General features: G+C 38.5%; 2 protein-coding genes and 1 long non-coding RNA gene across 33 annotated transcripts in view; 2 read left to right on the top strand and 1 right to left on the bottom strand.

The window, feature by feature from the left end:
- Window positions 1-1,103: 1,103 nt before the first annotated feature.
- Window positions 1,104-3,997, top strand: LOC109184493 (AT-hook motif nuclear-localized protein 9-like). 16 transcript variants are annotated; one of them, XM_019334589.1, is made up of 8 exons: window positions 1,276-1,549; window positions 1,975-2,031; window positions 2,126-2,140; window positions 2,327-2,626; window positions 2,788-2,855; window positions 3,087-3,218; window positions 3,277-3,477; window positions 3,570-3,970. In XM_019334589.1, exons 4-8 carry the CDS (start codon window positions 2,341-2,343, stop codon window positions 3,732-3,734), a joined length of 852 nt encoding a protein of 283 aa, XP_019190134.1. In that variant the 5' UTR covers window positions 1,276-1,549; window positions 1,975-2,031; window positions 2,126-2,140; window positions 2,327-2,340; the 3' UTR covers window positions 3,735-3,970. The 16 variants fall into 16 exon arrangements, with proteins under 16 accessions (XP_019190075.1, XP_019190104.1, XP_019190082.1 ...); XM_019334530.1 differs by lacking the exon at window positions 1,276-1,549 and adding an exon at window positions 1,104-1,252 and having other exon boundaries at window positions 2,126-2,626; XM_019334559.1 differs by lacking the exon at window positions 1,276-1,549 and adding an exon at window positions 1,104-1,252 and having other exon boundaries at window positions 1,975-2,037; window positions 2,126-2,626.
- Window positions 3,833-13,263, bottom strand: LOC109184668. The gene is made up of 3 exons (XR_002054850.1): window positions 13,215-13,263; window positions 5,237-5,239; window positions 3,833-3,898 (listed from the first exon to the last, which is right to left on the bottom strand). It is a non-coding gene; the product is annotated as an uncharacterized LOC109184668 (long non-coding RNA).
- The window catches only part of LOC109184356 (disease resistance protein RPP13-like), a 106,169-nt gene continuing 93,805 nt past the window's right edge, over window positions 4,206-16,569 (top strand). For 9 of the 16 annotated variants that reach the window (XM_019334353.1, XM_019334420.1, XM_019334403.1 and 6 more), the window contains exons 1-2: window positions 4,206-4,946; window positions 13,980-16,564. In XM_019334353.1, the coding sequence (XP_019189898.1) occupies window positions 4,685-4,946; window positions 13,980-16,564 (2,847 nt within the window). In that variant the 5' untranslated portion in view covers window positions 4,206-4,684. Of the gene's footprint in view, window positions 4,947-10,388; window positions 10,664-10,778; window positions 10,919-11,038; window positions 11,140-11,273; window positions 11,442-11,643; window positions 11,778-12,020; window positions 12,177-12,252; window positions 12,643-13,210; window positions 13,708-13,979; window positions 16,565-16,569 lie in introns of those variants that run through there. The other 7 variants (XM_019334374.1, XM_019334368.1, XR_002054777.1 and 4 more) reach the window with 6 other exon arrangements.

Genomic DNA, 16,569 nt, shown 5'->3' with positions numbered 1-16,569 from the left:
ATGATGAGCTGAATGATGATATTGCTAAATATAACTCAAGAATGAGAACTCTATCTTGGTTCTTTCTGCTTAACTTTGGTTCCTTACTAAGGAAAGGATTTGATTACAATCTGGCTATTTGGGTCATTGCTCCTACATTTACATTATTCAGATCATGTTATTTGGGATTAGTTACTTCAACATGAGATGGCATTAGCCGTGATTCTTGCAGTTACAGGATGAAGGAGCACCTCTCCTCGCCATTGTCATCCCGTCCAATCCCTTCAATGTAAGTGCTGTTTTTCGTGTTCTTGGTTCAATGTTTTTATATAAATATCTTCCTTTGGTGTGCAAATTGCAGTCTATCAAGAAACAAGAAGTGCCAGACAGGTCAGGTTGGTGAGTCATGTCAACTTCCCAGATCCACTTATCCAGTTTGTCTCTTTATCCAGAAAACCGTTAGTGATGCAAATGGGATGTATTATAGTCTCTGCTAAGGACAACCTATGCCATCCACTTGATGATGTTGTCCTCTGCTTCCCCTGAAATCAATGATTTGCCCATGACTTCTCCAAAGTTTAGATTTTTATTTTATTTTATTTTATTTTATTTTCTCTGGTAGATTGCTGTAGGCAAATGAATGCATAAGGTTCTGCCGAACATAAACCTAAATCCTACTAAGGTTTTGCTTTGTTCTCTAATAGGTTTAGACTTTAGAGTTTTTGTTTCAATATAAAATTATAAGATAATGTGCAAATGCGTCATCAAACTTTTATGAATATGAGTACTTGTAAAATTCCCAATATGGTGTCACGGTATGTAACATTTTATGTTTATTCCGGTTTTATTCTCGTGGTTGTTACTTTAAATTGCGCTCGGTATATATTTGAGGATCAAATTTTTAAATTGCGCTCGGTATATATTTGAGGATCAAAAGTGAAAAAAATATTAATATCCCTAACAAGAAAATAGAAACCAGAGTCATTTTTATTTATTTATGTATTTAATTTAAAAAGAAAATAAAGTGAACTTATCCATATGATGTCTATTTCCGGTGGAGGCCTGTGGGTTTTCAATCTTCAGAACTTTTGGTGCAACGGACTCCAATCACTCATCTCTTCAGGTACCACACAAATACAATGACGCAACACACAGATATCTCTCAATCCATCTTATTATATCTATACACCAAGAAAGAGAAACAGTTGTTCACTCTCTGCCCCACACTCGAAATTTCGCTTCAATTCAGATAAGGACTTGACACTGCCAAGAGGTATACTACAGTACAGTAAGTTCACCATTCTCTCACCACTGCTGTTTCCCACTCTCCCTTTGTCTGGGTTTGAAATTCAACCACATTCACGGGGTTTTTGCTTTCTTGGTTAACTCTTTTCTTTTTATCCTCAAGTAAATAAATTTCGAGTTTGTGGAGCTGAAATTGGTTGCTGGCTGTCAAAGATTGGATTTTTCAGTGATACATTTGATGGGTTTCGGTTGTTCTTGCTAAAGGGTTGTGGCTCTGCTCTGAAGATTGCTTGGTGTTGAAGAGTGTGTTGGGGATTGAATATGGGTGGGTGAGAGTGGACCTTACCTGACCTGACCTGGCCTGATCAGCTAGAAATGTTTTGTGTTTGTTTGGTTTTGTCTTCACATTGAAGCCTTTCCAGGTCTCACCATGTTTGGTGAGCTGTAAAAAATCTGGGTTCTTTGCTTTTTCAGTAATCCTAGTTCTTTGAGTTTGGACTTCATTTTCTGTTTCTTAGAGCTCTTTAACTTGTCAATTCAAATTATTTGTACATCCTGTTCTCTCCCTTTCTTCAGTCCAGTGTTTGTGAAGAAATCCTTTTACTTTAAACTTACTTTTTCCTTAATCTTCCCCTTCTCTTACTGTTTAATGCAATCTTTTTATTTTTTTTATTTTAGGCCTTGTACTGTACTTCTATGATTTCAAACATTATTAAAACATTGGGGATTTTCTGTGTTGTGGATTTGTAGGTTTTGACTGTCATCTGTAAATGCAGAACTGAGATTCATGTTCATCCATTCTGGATTGTGAGTGTGGTCTCAAATTCAAGTGCATTTTAAAGCACCATGATCTTCATATTCAAGCTAATAGCTTTGCTAATTTGGGTGTTGTGGCAATCAGGTGATCTTTGGTACAAGAAGGGTAGATTCTCGTTTAGGTTTTTTCTCTTGAGGTTTGGCAACTCATTGAATTAGATTCTGCATTGTTTGAGTTGTTCTCGAGAACAAAGTAGATGTATGGATCCGAGGGAAGCTATGACGTCACCTGGAACAGCTTCCTATTATATGCCGAGAGGGATGACTGGGTCCGTGGCTAGTGTACAGGGAACGACAAGCATGCATCCCTTGTTAACTGGTGCTGGTGTTCCCTTTCAATCGAGTAGTGGCAACAGTTCGGTTGGGCAAACGTTAGTTGTAGATCCTTCGTCAACAGCTTTGCCACAGAGCGAGCCTCCTTTACGCAGAAAAAGGGGAAGGCCCCGGAAATATGGAGTTGATAGCAGCAAAGTTTCATTAGCATTGACTCCTCCATCTGCTCCTGCTGCCAGATTAACGCCATCTCAAAAGAGGGGCCGAGGAAGGCCACCTGGAACTGGTCGAAAGCAACAACTAGCTTCACTTGGTAATACTCTAAATTGATGATTAGCTTTTGGCACCGCATTTAAGCAACCATGACCAATTCTTTCTCAGTTGTATTCATATGCAGCCTCGATAATAGAACGGATATGTTTTATGATTCTGAAGTGGTTTAGGCTTATTAACAACTTTGATTGCTTTTATTAGGTGGATGGATGTCTCATTCTGCTGGAAGTGGCTTCACTCCACACATCATCACTGTGGCGGTAGGAGAAGTACGTGATCTACTTTTTGGTCTCTATATGTAATTGACTCGTTATCTAAAATAAACCAGTGCATGTGCATTTGGGTATATCTTTTGTCTCTCTTCTTACGGTTAAACACAAGTTGTTTGTGCCATACCAGTTGGATTTATTGAGCCAGGAAATGAAGTTGTTCGTACTATTGATATCTGTTATCCATCTATAGAGATTTGTGAAATTGTGCGTCATTGTGAACTTCTGCAGGACATCACAACAAAGATAATGTCTTTTTTGCAACAAGGCCCTAAAGCTGTATGCATCTTGTCAGCTAATGGTGCTGTCACCACTGTAACCCTTCGTCAGCCATCGACTTCGGGTGGCACTGTCACATACGAGGTTAATTGATTCGATCTATGTGTTATTATTCATGTCTTGGATCGCCCGTGCCCCCCAGAAATCAAACTTGAGTGCATCTTGTCCTTTACAGGGGCAGTTTGAAATATTATCTCTCTCGGGCTCCTACTTGCTGAGTAATAATAGCAGCGGTCCTCAGGGCCTAAGAACTGGTAGTCTTAGCATTTGTCTTGCTAGTCCAGATGGTCGTGTCATAGGAGGTGGAGTCGGGGGAGTTCTCATAGCAGCCAGTCCTGTTCAGGTACCCTTTTTATTGCTTCAACAGTCCATCCATATTCTGCAAAATTTGCCTAAATGAAATTGAGTACGTACATTCCTAAATGATTACTTTAGGTAATATTGGGGAGCTTCATATGTGTTGGCTCCAAGGCGGCAAAGAGCAAACCCCCGGTGAGTATAGAAGGTGCAGCAGCACATTTAAACCGCCAGAGTTTTGACAATTCTGTAACTCCATCCGATATGCAACAGAACCAGAATCTGAACTGGCCTCTGCAATGAGTGTCTGGACAGGTTCAGGTCAGCCAGATATACAAAGTTTCCATATTGACATTGATTTGACGCGAGGATTACAGCTTCTTCCAACAGTAGAATATGAAGTGTATATATATATGTATGTATGGTGTGAAGGCCAACTTGGTGTAAGGCTATAACTGTCTTCTAAACTTGAACTTTTTGACACATGACATATAATGTTGGTCTGAAGTGAAGAATATAATGTTTTGCACTGCTGTGAAGAACCCAAGTGCGAGCTGTTAATGTAACTTTTTGATTTGTATTTTCTTAGACATACATCACATAAAACCTTGGGGATTTTTCTGTAAATTCACTTATGAGAACAATTGAGCTTGAGCTGTTGCAAATCTTGAAGATAAAAAACTGATCTTTGTTTTGGCTTGGAATTGTTGCACTCATATTGGTTCTGGTGACCTTCAGAGAAACATTGAACACAGAAAAAAGTGAGAATTACAGAAGCAAAGAGAGGGGATGGCTTGTGTAGCAGTAACTATTGTTGTGAGGATAATAGAGGTTGGGCTCTTGCAATCTCAGCCTGGTCCAGTTGCACTAGAAAACTAATTCATTTGCACTGGTATCGGCATCATGCAAAATGAGACTCTAACCCAGTCAAAGAATCTATTGGATCTTTGATCCATCTCTATTTCATCAGTGGAAAAAAAAAAAGCAGTGACCCTCCAACTCTTGAATTATTGCAGCAGTTAAATTAAAGTTGGGGAGAAAAGTAAAGGAATCTTTTGAGTTGGAAAGCTAAAGCTTAAAAAAGCTGTCGGCATAGATAGGAATTATTGCAGTCATCAGATCAGTGGCAATACCCAATTGCTTCATATCAAATTCCATTCATCATCTTGCTTCACTTGCTTCTGCAAACAAGCTCAGAAACAAAAACAACTATCTCATTTACATTACACCTACACCAATACAGATTGAGAAGAATGGCTTGTGTGGTTGTACTTTCTCTTATGAGGACGCTAGAGCTTGAGTTCTTGCAACCTCTCCCTCGTCCTATTCTACAACAAAAGGAACTCATCCCTTGCAACAAAGACTTGGTCCTATCTCTCCATAACAAGCTTGGATTTCTGATGGAACTATTCGATGAGAACAGAATGGATGGTGTTGAAGCAATAAAAGAGTTGGAAACAAAGCTCAGAGATGTAGCTTCTAGGATTGAGGATGAAATTGAACTCCAAGTAGTACATCTTTATGAGGAAGAAGAAGAAGAAGAAGAGGAAAACAGAATTTTTAAAGGAATTTTTGACGGGTTTGTGAATCTGACATTTCAGCCACAAGAAGAAGAAGAAGAAGAAGAAGAGGAAAAGCCACAGGGTGAGAAAAGCAGTACTCATCATTGCCAGAGGCTTCATCAAATTTTGCATCCGCTAAGAGGAAAATCACATCCTTGTCTGAAATTCCATCGTATTTTGCACCGAGCTGTACAAGACATTGATGCAATCACTCAAGAGTTGGCAAAAGCCAAGGAGGAGTACCAGCTTTTCAGACATCATCTACAATCAAGAACAAAGCAGCCTGCCTCCCTTCCTGATTTACCAATACCTATTGATGAAATTATCACCATGCCTGATTCTTCCCACCATGCTTCACACTCCAAAGAAATAATGGTAGGAAAACAGGATGAGTTCGAGATTATAAAGGGGATGCTAATCCAACATCCATCTAAGCAACTACAAATTGTCTCCATTAAAGGTATGGGTGGTATTGGTAAGACAACATTAGCAAGAAAAATTTATGAAGATTCATCAATCACCTCCTACTTTGATAAGCGAGCATGGGCTGTCGCATCACAACATCACAATACAAGACAAATGCTCTTAGGCCTTCTTGGTTTCAATGACAATAATGCAGGCAGCAGCAGTGATGAGGACATAGCATTAAAACTCTATCAAAGTTTGAAGCATCAAAGGTACTTGGTTGTGATGGATGATCTATGGAGTGTAGAGGCATGGGATGCTGTCAAAGCTTGCTTTCCCGATGATGGATATAGTAGTCGAGTATTGTTGACTACTCGCCTTGCGGAGGTGGCTAATCATACCTGCTCCAAAGATGACTTCTCTCATCAAATGCAATTGTTAGAACAAAGTGAGAGTTGGCAACTATTTAATGAAAAGGCATGTGAATCTCGCGGTGCTGAATTTGAGACGATTGGGAGACCGGTAGTTGAAAAATGCAAAGGACTACCTTTGGCAATTATTGTGGTTGCAGGCCTTTTTTCAAAACTCAACACTCTAGATGAGTGGAAAAATACTGCCAATGCTCTAAGTTCTTCTTCAGCAACTACTCTAGATGATGAAGAATGTTCGAGAATACTCTCATTGAGTTACAATCATTTGCCCCACAACTTGAAAGCTTGTTTCTTATATTTGGGAGTTTTTCCAGAAGATTGGAATATCAAGGCTAATGATCTTGCAAGGTTATGGCTTGCCGAAGGACTCGTAAAGGCATTTGAGAATGAAAGCTTTGATGCAGAGGCTAATAGGTACGTGCAAGAACTTATGGAAAGAAACCTAATAATTTTAAGCCAGCTAAGCTGTTGTGGAAGAAAAATTAAGAGGTTTAGGATGCATGATTTATTGCATGCCTTTTGTGTGAGAGAAGCTCAAAAGGAGAACCTTTTGCATGTTGTCCAGAGTGAAAATAGTTGTTATTTTCCTCAGAAAGGTTTTCGCTGGGTAAGCATCCAATATAAAGATTTTAAGATGTCTACAATACAACATTTTACTTGGAAAAGCTATAGATCCTTCTTCAGTTTTTTGGAGATGAAACAATTTTCAATTTCTAAGTACTGCAATCTACTGAGAGTATGCTTCAGCTATGATTCACATTTCTTGTTTCAAAATAATGTGAATACTGTCCATTTGAGATTCCTAAGACGTGTTGGAGGTGATATAGAACTGTCCAGGGCTCAGAGATTCCTAAAGTCAAGTCGTAGAAAGAGTGTAGATTTATCAAGGTCTTGGAATCTTCAATATTTTTATTCTTATGGAAGAGTATCAAATAGATTAGATGAAGGAAGGAAGTATTTGGAGTTTCCACAACTACACTATATTAGTTGTCTTTTTTGTGAAAATCCTCCCAATTTCGTTCATAAACTTGTTTGGATAAGAGCTAAAGATTGCTCAGAAGAATACGTTTCCAATATTCCATGCTTGAAGAAGGCACTTATTGCATATCAAGGCAACAAGAGTAATGCTTGCATTACCAACTTAGCCCATTTAGAGCAGCTCGAGGGACTTCGGATTTTTAGTCGGCCTGAATCACATACTTTATTTAATAATGATATTGTTCTCTTGAAAAACCTTAGGAAGTTGGCATTATATGGTATGGGATTTGAGTGGGAGAAAATTAATATTCTTAACAAGTTGCCTAGGCTAGAGGTGCTCAAGTTACTATGGAAGTCATGCGAAGGCAAATAATGGGAAATACAAGAGGAAGTGATATTTTGGCAGTTAATTGCTTTAGTTATCCATAATTGTGATCTCAGGCATTGGAAAGCTAGTAGTCATAATTTCCCAAAACTTGAGCACCTATTTATTTCGCATTGCCTTGAATTGAGAGAGATCCCAATTGAGTTTGCTGAAATTTCAACATTGAAGTCAATCAAATTAAAGAGATGTCTTCCTTCTGCTGTGGAATCAGCCAAGAAAATTCAGGACGAGCAACGTGAGTATGGAAACAACGAAATGGTTGTTATTGAGGAACAAACAATAGATGTATGTCACCCTTTAATTTCTCTTTCTGAATTGTATTTTTTCAACTTGTGCCAAGCAGATTTAATTAAATTCAGTGACTCATGACAGGTTTCGAAATCTAAGAAAAGACTGAGTGTAGAATTGTCAGTAGAATTGTCAGAAGAGTCAGAAGAATCAGAAGAGTCAGAAGAGTCAGAAGAATCAGATGAGTCAGAAGAGGATAACTGATCATTGATACCTTGTATTCACTTTTAGGCAGAAGACAACTGTTCTAATCTCTGTATTCCATACAATTGAGTCAAGAGTATACACATATTTATACTAGGCTATGCACACTAACTATGGTAAGGATCAATAATATCCCTAAGATATTATACACACTATCCCTAAGATATTATACTGAGATCATATCAAATATTCTTCTACCATATAATGTCTAACACTCCCCCTCAAGTTGGAGCATAGATATTGATAATGCCCAACTTGTTACATAAGTAATCTATTCGAGGCCCATTCATAGCTTTTGTAAAAAGATCTCCTAGCTGTTCTCCTGTCTTCACAAATCCAGTAGAAATTAAGCCTCGTTGTATCTTTTCACGAATGAAATGACAATCAACTTCAATGTGCTTGGTTCGTTCATGGAAAACAGGATTGGCTGCAATATGGAGAGCCGCTTGATTGTCACACCATAGCTTCGCAGGAATAGAGGCCTTGAGCCCTATTTCATCGAGAATGTGATATATCCACAAGATTTCACAGGTTGCCTGTGCCATTGCTCTATACTCTGACTCTGCACTCGATCGTGAGACAACATTTTGCTTCTTGCTCTTCCACGAGATCAAGTTTCCACCAAAGAAGACACAAAATCCGGTTGTAGACCTCCGATTCTCCTTAGACCCTGCATAGTCTGCATCTGCAAAGCACTCAATGTTCATATGTCCATGGTTTTGATATACAATTCCACGTCCTGGAGCACCTTTCAAGTAGTTCAGGATTTGTTCAACAGCTTTCCAATGATCAATAGTTGGAGATGCCATAAATTGACTTACAATGCTTACTGAGTAAGCAATATCAGGACGAGTTACAGTCAGATAATTTAGCTTACCAACCAATCTTCTATATCTTTCTGGATCATCAAATAGCTCCCCCTCTGATGTCAACTGTGAATTAGGGATCATTGGAGTATTGCATGGCTTAGCTCCTAGTTTCCCTGTTTCTGTCAATAGATCAAGTATATATTTTCTCTGGGAGAGAAGTATACCTTTCTTACTCCGTATTACCTCAACACCTAGAAAATATTTTAATGTACCAAGATCTTTAGTCTAAAATTGACTATGAAGAAAGGTCTTAAGAGATACAATACCAGCGGTGTCACTTCCAGTGATGACAATGTCATCCACATAGACAACTAATAAAATAATGCCTTTCTCAGAGCGTTTATAGAAGACAGAATGATCAGACTTTCCTTTTATCATGCCAAACCTCTCAATCGCTTGACTGAATTTCCCAAACCATGCACGAGGGCTTTGCTTAAGGCCATACAAAGATTTGCGAAGTCGACAAACCTTACCATACTCCCCCTGAGCAACAAACCCAGGTGGTTGCTCCATGTAGACTTCTTCTTGAAGCTCACCATGTAGAAAAGCATTTTTAATGTCCAGTTGATGTAAAGGCCAATTAAATGTAGTAGCCATAGAAATAAGCAATCTGACAGAGGTCAATTTTGCAACAGGAGAAAATGTGTCAGAGTAATCAATACCATAAGTTTGGGCATACCCCTTAGCAACTAGACGAGCCTTCAACCGAGCTACAGATCCATCAGGGTTAACCTTCACCACGAACACCCACTTGCACCCAATGGCCTTCTTCCCTACAGGTAAATCTACCAAGTTCCACGTACCATTGAAATCCAAGGCATTCATCTCCTCAATCATAGCGTTACGCCAACCAGAATGGGACAGTGCTTGTTTGACAGTTTTAGGAATTTGTATAGAGTCAAGAGAAGCAATAAAAGAGCAGGAGATATGGGGTAAGTGGTTGTAAGAAACAAACGATGAGACAGGATAAGTACAAGTTCTTTTACCTTTGCGTAGGGCTATTGGCAAGGTAGCTGGATCAGACGACGAAGAATCCGGCTCAGGACATGAATCTGGCGTATTGTCAGGAACCAAAGTAGTGTCGGGATTCGGGTTAACCTCTTTTGGAACAGACTGGTGTTTACGAGAATATACCTGAGTAATTGGTGGTCGGGAAGGTGGAATAGAAGCGGAAGCGGTGGTAACCGTATAGATGAGAATATCATCATCACTGTCGCCATGGCTTTCTGAATTTGAAGAAGGTGAGAAGGAAACATCTTCATGGAAGGTTACATCAATAGACACGAGATATCTTCCCGTTGACGGACAATAACACCTATACCCCTTTTGAACACGAGAATATCCCAAAAAGATGCACTTTAAAGATTTAGGATCTAATTTCGTGATATGGGGCCTTACATCTCTCACAAAGCAAGTACATCCAAATGTTTTTGGTGGAATAGGAAATACAGATTTGTGAGGGAAAAGACACTGATAGGGTGTTGTACCATGTAAGACCGAAGACGGCATACGGTTGATCAAAAAACAAGCAGTAGAGACTGCATCAGCCCAAAAATGTATGTTGATCAAAGGTATGTTTTCAAGAACACATAATTGTAATCACATACATACAGGACTGTATTTGCTGCAGTTTGATTCATGCATTTGTGATAGGACAGGCAACAACATATATTATTTTACAAGAAGAAGATGTTGTAATTACATAGATTATTTTGAGTGTTGGTGTGCATAGAGAGAGCCAATGTGTAATAATGCTAGTTTTCGGTCACTTGCTAGTCCAGTACATTACAGGGACTTGTCATGCTTCTTCTACTATACACTTCATACTATATTTCACTGCTGCTGTGGCTATACATCTCTACTTCTACAACCTATCTAATTCCACAAATTAATTTAAATTAAATTGGAATGAAATTGGTTATTGAAGTAGTACATTATATTATATTCCCAATTGAAATGACTTGAGGTAATATTTGGGAGCTTTCAATGTGTTGGATCAAAGGCAAAGATCAGAGCTGAACAAATCTGATGGGCAGAGGGAGAGAGAGAGTATTGCAGCGCAGGCGTTTGTAGAAACTCATTCAAGAATCCAATGCATCACCCCAGAATTGTAATTTACATTATTCTGCTGTCTTCCTCGTTGTTTGATAAGACTTGTATGTTATTCATGTCATGGTTCAACTGTGTCCTGGAAATCAAATTTGAGTGCATCTTTTCCTTTACAGGTAGGCCGGGGCAGTTTGAAATATTAATTATCCCTCATCTCATCTCTCGGCCTCCTACTTAATTGCTGAGTAATAGCATGCATTTGTGTTGCTAGTCCAGATGGTGGTGTCATAGCAACCATGCCAGTCCTTCTGTTCAGGTACCCACCCTTGCTTTTTAATGCTACCTTCAACAGTATAGTATGTAGTTCATATATATTCTGCAAATTTTTCCTAAACGAAATTCGTTATTCGAGTACATTCATAAATGACTACTTCAGTTCAGGTAATATTGGGGAGCTAGTATAGTCCAGATGGTCGGTCATGTCATAGTCATAGACTCATAGGTGGTGGAGTTCATATAGCAGTCAGTCCTGTCCAGGTACGTACCCGCCCTTTTTAATTTAATGCTTCAGATCAGCAGTATAGTACTGTATGTAGTTCATATATATATTCTGCAAATTTTGCCTAGCTCCATTATTCAACTAACCACATTCAATTCCTAAATGACTTCAGGCAATGTTGGGGAGCTTGCTTTCTATGTGTTAGTTGGCTCGAAATTAAAGCAATGATCAAATCCTGGATCAGTGAGTAATGTATAGAACGAAGGTGCACCAACAACTTTAAACTAACTGCCAGATCATGAGTTTGACAATTCGATCTGTGACACAACCAGAATCTGATGTATGTATAGTATGCCATCCTTTAATTTTAATTTGCTGTTAAATCACCTAAGAAAATTCAGGACGAGCAACTAGCTAGCTAGCTAAGAAGATTATATTGCTTGAAGAAAGCATCTCATTTAATTTTTCTCTAAACTTGATGATTTAGTTTCATTCATCATATCCTAATTTGTTAGTTTTCATTGATTCATATGACACCCAAGTTCTGATGAAGATGAGGGAGGAGTAGAGCAAAGCTTGATCGAGCAAAGAAGACTCCAAGTAATAGCAATACTAATGACCTGTCCGTTGTCCACATGACCACATATATAGAGCCAAACTCCAATAAAAGAAAAAGGTACCTACGTAATGTTATTTCTCGATCGAATATTAGGATTGTTGAGTTTGATTGGTCAAGACAGATTATTACACCAACAACTCTATAGAAAAACGTTAGTCCTTGTTTGACAAGGTTAATTGATTCCATCTATGTGCTATTATATTCTGCTGTCTTCCTTCTTGTTTTATAAGAGTTGTTATTTCATGTCTTGGTTCAACTGTGCCCCGGAAATCAAACTTGAGTGCATCATGTCCTTTACAGGGGCAGTTTGGAATATTCTCTCTCTCGGGCTCCTACTTGCTGAGTAATCCTCAGGGCCTAAGAACTGGTAGTCTTAGCTTTTGTGTTGTTAGTCCAGATGGTCATGCCATAGGTGGTGGAATTGGGGGAGTTCTCGTAGCAGCCAGTCCTGTTCAGGTACCCACCCTTTTTAATGCTTCTACATACAGTACTTCATATTCTGCAAATTTTGCCTAAATGAAATGTTTCATAGGAGAAGCTTGAATTCAAGCATAGGCTTTCAATACCTATAAGGGCAGCTAAAGAGCTAGCAAAGCGACGATGAGTATAAAAGCTAGGCACACCGCATTTAAACCACCAGAGTTCGTTTTGACAATAATTCGATCTCTGACTCCAATCCAGAATCTGAACTGGCTGGCCTCGATCTCAGTCTAGGATGGACATACAAAGTTCCATATTCACATTCATTTGACTCAATCGGGGATTACAAATTCTTTCAACATTATATTAGTTAGATGATGAAGTGTGTATATATATGGCCATGTGAAGGCCAATTAACTTGAACTTGAACTTGAACTTTTTAATTGAGACATGACACATATATATAATGTTAGGTTGGTCTGAACTCTGAAGATGTGTTAACCACAATATAATGTTTTGCACGGTTAATTCATGTTGTTGATTGGAAGTATTTTCTTACATATCACTCAAATCTTGAGGGTTTTACTGTAAATTCACTTATAATAACAACAGTTGCAATTCTTGAAGACCAAAACTTGCAAATCTTGAAGATAATATACTGTACTAGTAATCTAGTATTCTCATCTCATGAGATGAAACTAATTTGGTCGAAACTTTGTCAAGACCATTTGATTGGTCCATCTCTATTTGATTGATTGGTGGGGAAAAAGAAAAAGTAGCAGGCCCTGCATACTTTTGAATTATTGCATAATGGAAACATTAGACCTACTTTAAAGCAAAAGGTTAAAAAAGCTGTCGGCAAGGAAGGAATTATTGCACTCAAGATCAGATAAGTGGCATTAATTACCCAATAATTCATCTTCATCATATCATATTCCTTCCATTCATCATCTTGCTTCAGTTGCTTCTGAAAACCTTCTCTCTCTCAAACAAGCTCAGAAACAAAAAATGTTTGGCTTGGAATTGTTGCACTCATATTGGTTCTGGTGACCTTCAGAGAAACATTAAACACACAAAAAATGTCACAATTACAGAAGCAAAGAGAGGGGATGGCTTGTGTAGCAGTAACTATTGTTGCGAGGACAATAGAGCTTGGGCTCTTGCAATCTCAGCCTGGTCCAGTCGCACTAGAAAACTAATTCATTTGCACTGGTATAGGCATCATGCAAAATGAGACCCTAACCCAGTCAAGAATCTATTGGATCTTTGATCCATCTCTATTTCATCAGTGGAAAAAAAAAAGCAGTGGCCCTCCAACTCTTGAATTATTGCACCAGTTAAATTAAAGTTGGGGAGAAAAGTAAAGGAATCTTTTGAGTTGGAAAGCTAAAGCTTAAAAAAGCTGTCGGCATAGATAGGAATTATTGCGCTCATCAGATGAGTGGCAATACCCAATTCTACTTCATATCATATTCCTTCCATTCATCATCTTGCTTCAGTTGCTTCTGCAAACAAGCTCAGAAAGAAAAACAACTATCTCATTTACATTACACCTACACCAATACAGATTGAGAAGAATGGCTTGTGTGGTTGTACTTTCTCTTATGAGGACACTTGAGCTTGAGTTCTTGCAAACTCTGCCTCGTCCAATTCTACAGCAAAAGGAACTCATCCCTTGCAACAAACAATTGGTCCTATCTCTCCACAACAAGCTTGGATTTCTTATGGAACTATTCGATGAGAATAGAATGGATGGTGTTAAAGCAATAAGAAACTTGGAAACAAAGCTCAGAGATGTAGCTTCTAGGATTGAGGATGATATTGAACTTCATGTAGTACATCTTTATGAGGATGAAATTCAACTCGAAGAAGAGGAAAACAGAATTTTTGAAGGAATTTTTGATATTTTTGACAAAATTGTGTATCATACATTTCAGCCACTGGAAGAAGAAGGAGAAGAAGAAGAAGAAGAAGAAGAAATGCCACAGGGTGAGAAAAGCACTCATCATTGCCAACGCCTTCATCAGACAAGTACTCATCATTGCCAGAGGCTTCATCAAATATTGCATCCAGTAAGAGGAAAATCACATCCTTGTCTCAAATTCCGTCGTATTTTGCACCGAGCTGTACAACACATTGATGCCATCACTGAAGAGTTGGCGAAAGCCAAGGAGGAGTACCAGCTTTTCAAACATCATCTACAAGCAGGAACAAAGCAGCCTGCCTCCCTTCATGTTTTACCAATACCTACTCATCAAGGTATCACCAAGCCTGATTCTTCTCACAATGCTTCACGCTCCAAAGAAAAAATGGTTGGAAAACAGGATGAGTTCGAGATTATCAAGGAGATGCTAATCCAACATCCATCAAAGCAACTAGAAATTGTCTCCATTAAAGGTATGGGAGGTATTGGTAAGACAACATTAGCAAAGAAAATTTATGAACATCCATCAATCACTTCCTACTTTGATAAGCGAGCATGGACTGTCGCATCACAACATCACTGTAAGAGGCAAATGCTCTTAGATCTTCTTGGTTCCAAAGACGATGCAGACAAAAGCAGTGATGAGGACATAGCATTACGACTCTACCAAAGTTTCAAGTGTCAAAGGTACTTGGTTGTGATGGATGACGTATGGAGTGTAGAGGCATGGGATGCTCTCAAAACTTGCTTTCCCAATGATGAATATGGTAGTCGAGTATTGTTGACTACTCGCCTTGCTAAGGTGGCTAATCATATCTGCACCCAAAATGACTTTTCTCATCAAATGCAATTGTTAGAACAAAGTGAGAGTTGGGAACTATTTAATGAAAAGGCATGTAAATCTCGCGGTGCTGAATTTGAGACGATTGGGAGACTGGTAGTTGAAAAATGCAAAGGACTGCCTTTGGCAATTATTGTGGTTGCAGGCCTTTTTTCCAAGCTCAATGCTCTAGATGAGTGGAAGAATACTGCCAATGCTCTAAGTTCTTCTTCTCGAACTACTCTAGATGATGAAGAATGTTCGAGAATACTCTCATTGAGTTACAATCATTTGCCCCACAACTTGAAAGCTTGTTTCTTATACTTGGGAGTTTTTCCAGAAGATCACGAGATCAAAGCTGTTAATCTTGCAAGGCTATGGCTTGCTGAAGGACTCGTTAAGGCATTTGAGAATGAAAGCGTTGATGCAGTGGCTAACAGGTACATACAGGATCTTATGGATAGAAACCTAATAATTTTAAACGAGAAAAGCCGTTGTGGAAGAAAAGTTAAGAGTTTTAGGATGCATGATTTATTGCATGTCTTTTGTGTGAAAGAAGCTCAAAACGAGAAACTTTTGCATGTTGTCGAGAGTGAAAATAGTTGTTATTTTCCTCAGAAAGGTTTCCGCTGGGTAAGCATCCAATATGAAGATTTTAACATGTCTACAATACAACATTATACCTTGAAAAGCTATAGATCGGTCTTCAGGTTTTTGATGAGCGGATCATTTTTAGATTTTAGAAATAGCAATCTACTGAGAGTACTCTTCTGTGTTAGTGGATGTTTCTGGCTCAAAAATATTGTGAATAATGTCCATTTGAGATTCCTAAGTGTTGGAAATGATATAGAACTGTCTAGGGCTCAGAGATTCCTAAAGTCAAGACGTAGAGAGAGTGTTGAATTGTTAAGGTCTTGGAATCTTCAAACACTTAATAGTCTTTATGGAAGAGTATCATACAGATTAGATGAAAGAGGGAAGTATTCGAAGTTTCCACAATTACACTTTATTTGTTGCAGTGAGTATTTTGATGGAAATCCTCCCCATTTTGTTCAAGAACTTTATGGGATAAGAGCTGCTGATTGCTCAAAAGAATACATTACCAATATTCCATGCTTGAAGAAGGTACGTATTCGCGGTGAAGGCAGAGAGATTATTGCTAGCATTGCAAACTTAGCCTATTTAGAGCAGCTCGAGGTACTTTACATTTCAAGTTGTCTTGGAACACATACTCCAATAAATAATGATATTGTTCTCTTGAAAAACCTTAGGGAGTTGATAATATATGGTATGGGATTTCAGTGGGAGGAAATTAATATTCTTAGCAAGTTGCCTAGGCTAGAGGTGCTCAACTTAGAACCGAAGTCATGCCTAGGCAAAGAATGGGAAATACAAGAGGAAGTGATATTTTGCCACTTAATTGCTTTAGTTATCTATCAACGTGATCTCAAGCATTGGAAAGCTAGTAGTCATAATTTCCCAAAACTTGAGCACCTATATATTAGGTATTGCCGTGAATTGAGAGAGATCCCAATTGACTTTGCTGAAATTTTAACATTGAAGTCAATCGAATTACGGGGATGTCTTCCTTTTGCTGTGAAATCAGCCAAGAAAATTCAGGACGAGCAATGTGAGTATGGAAACAACGATATGGTTGTTATTGAGGAAGAAACATTAAATGTATG

This window comes from Ipomoea nil, unplaced genomic scaffold, assembly GCF_001879475.1.
Source record: "Ipomoea nil cultivar Tokyo-kokei standard unplaced genomic scaffold, Asagao_1.1 scaffold0188, whole genome shotgun sequence".
Lineage (NCBI taxonomy): Eukaryota > Viridiplantae > Streptophyta > Magnoliopsida > Solanales > Convolvulaceae > Ipomoea > Ipomoea nil.
The sequence above is the reverse complement of the archived record's forward strand: the minus strand, read 5'-3'. Positions and strand labels throughout refer to the sequence as shown.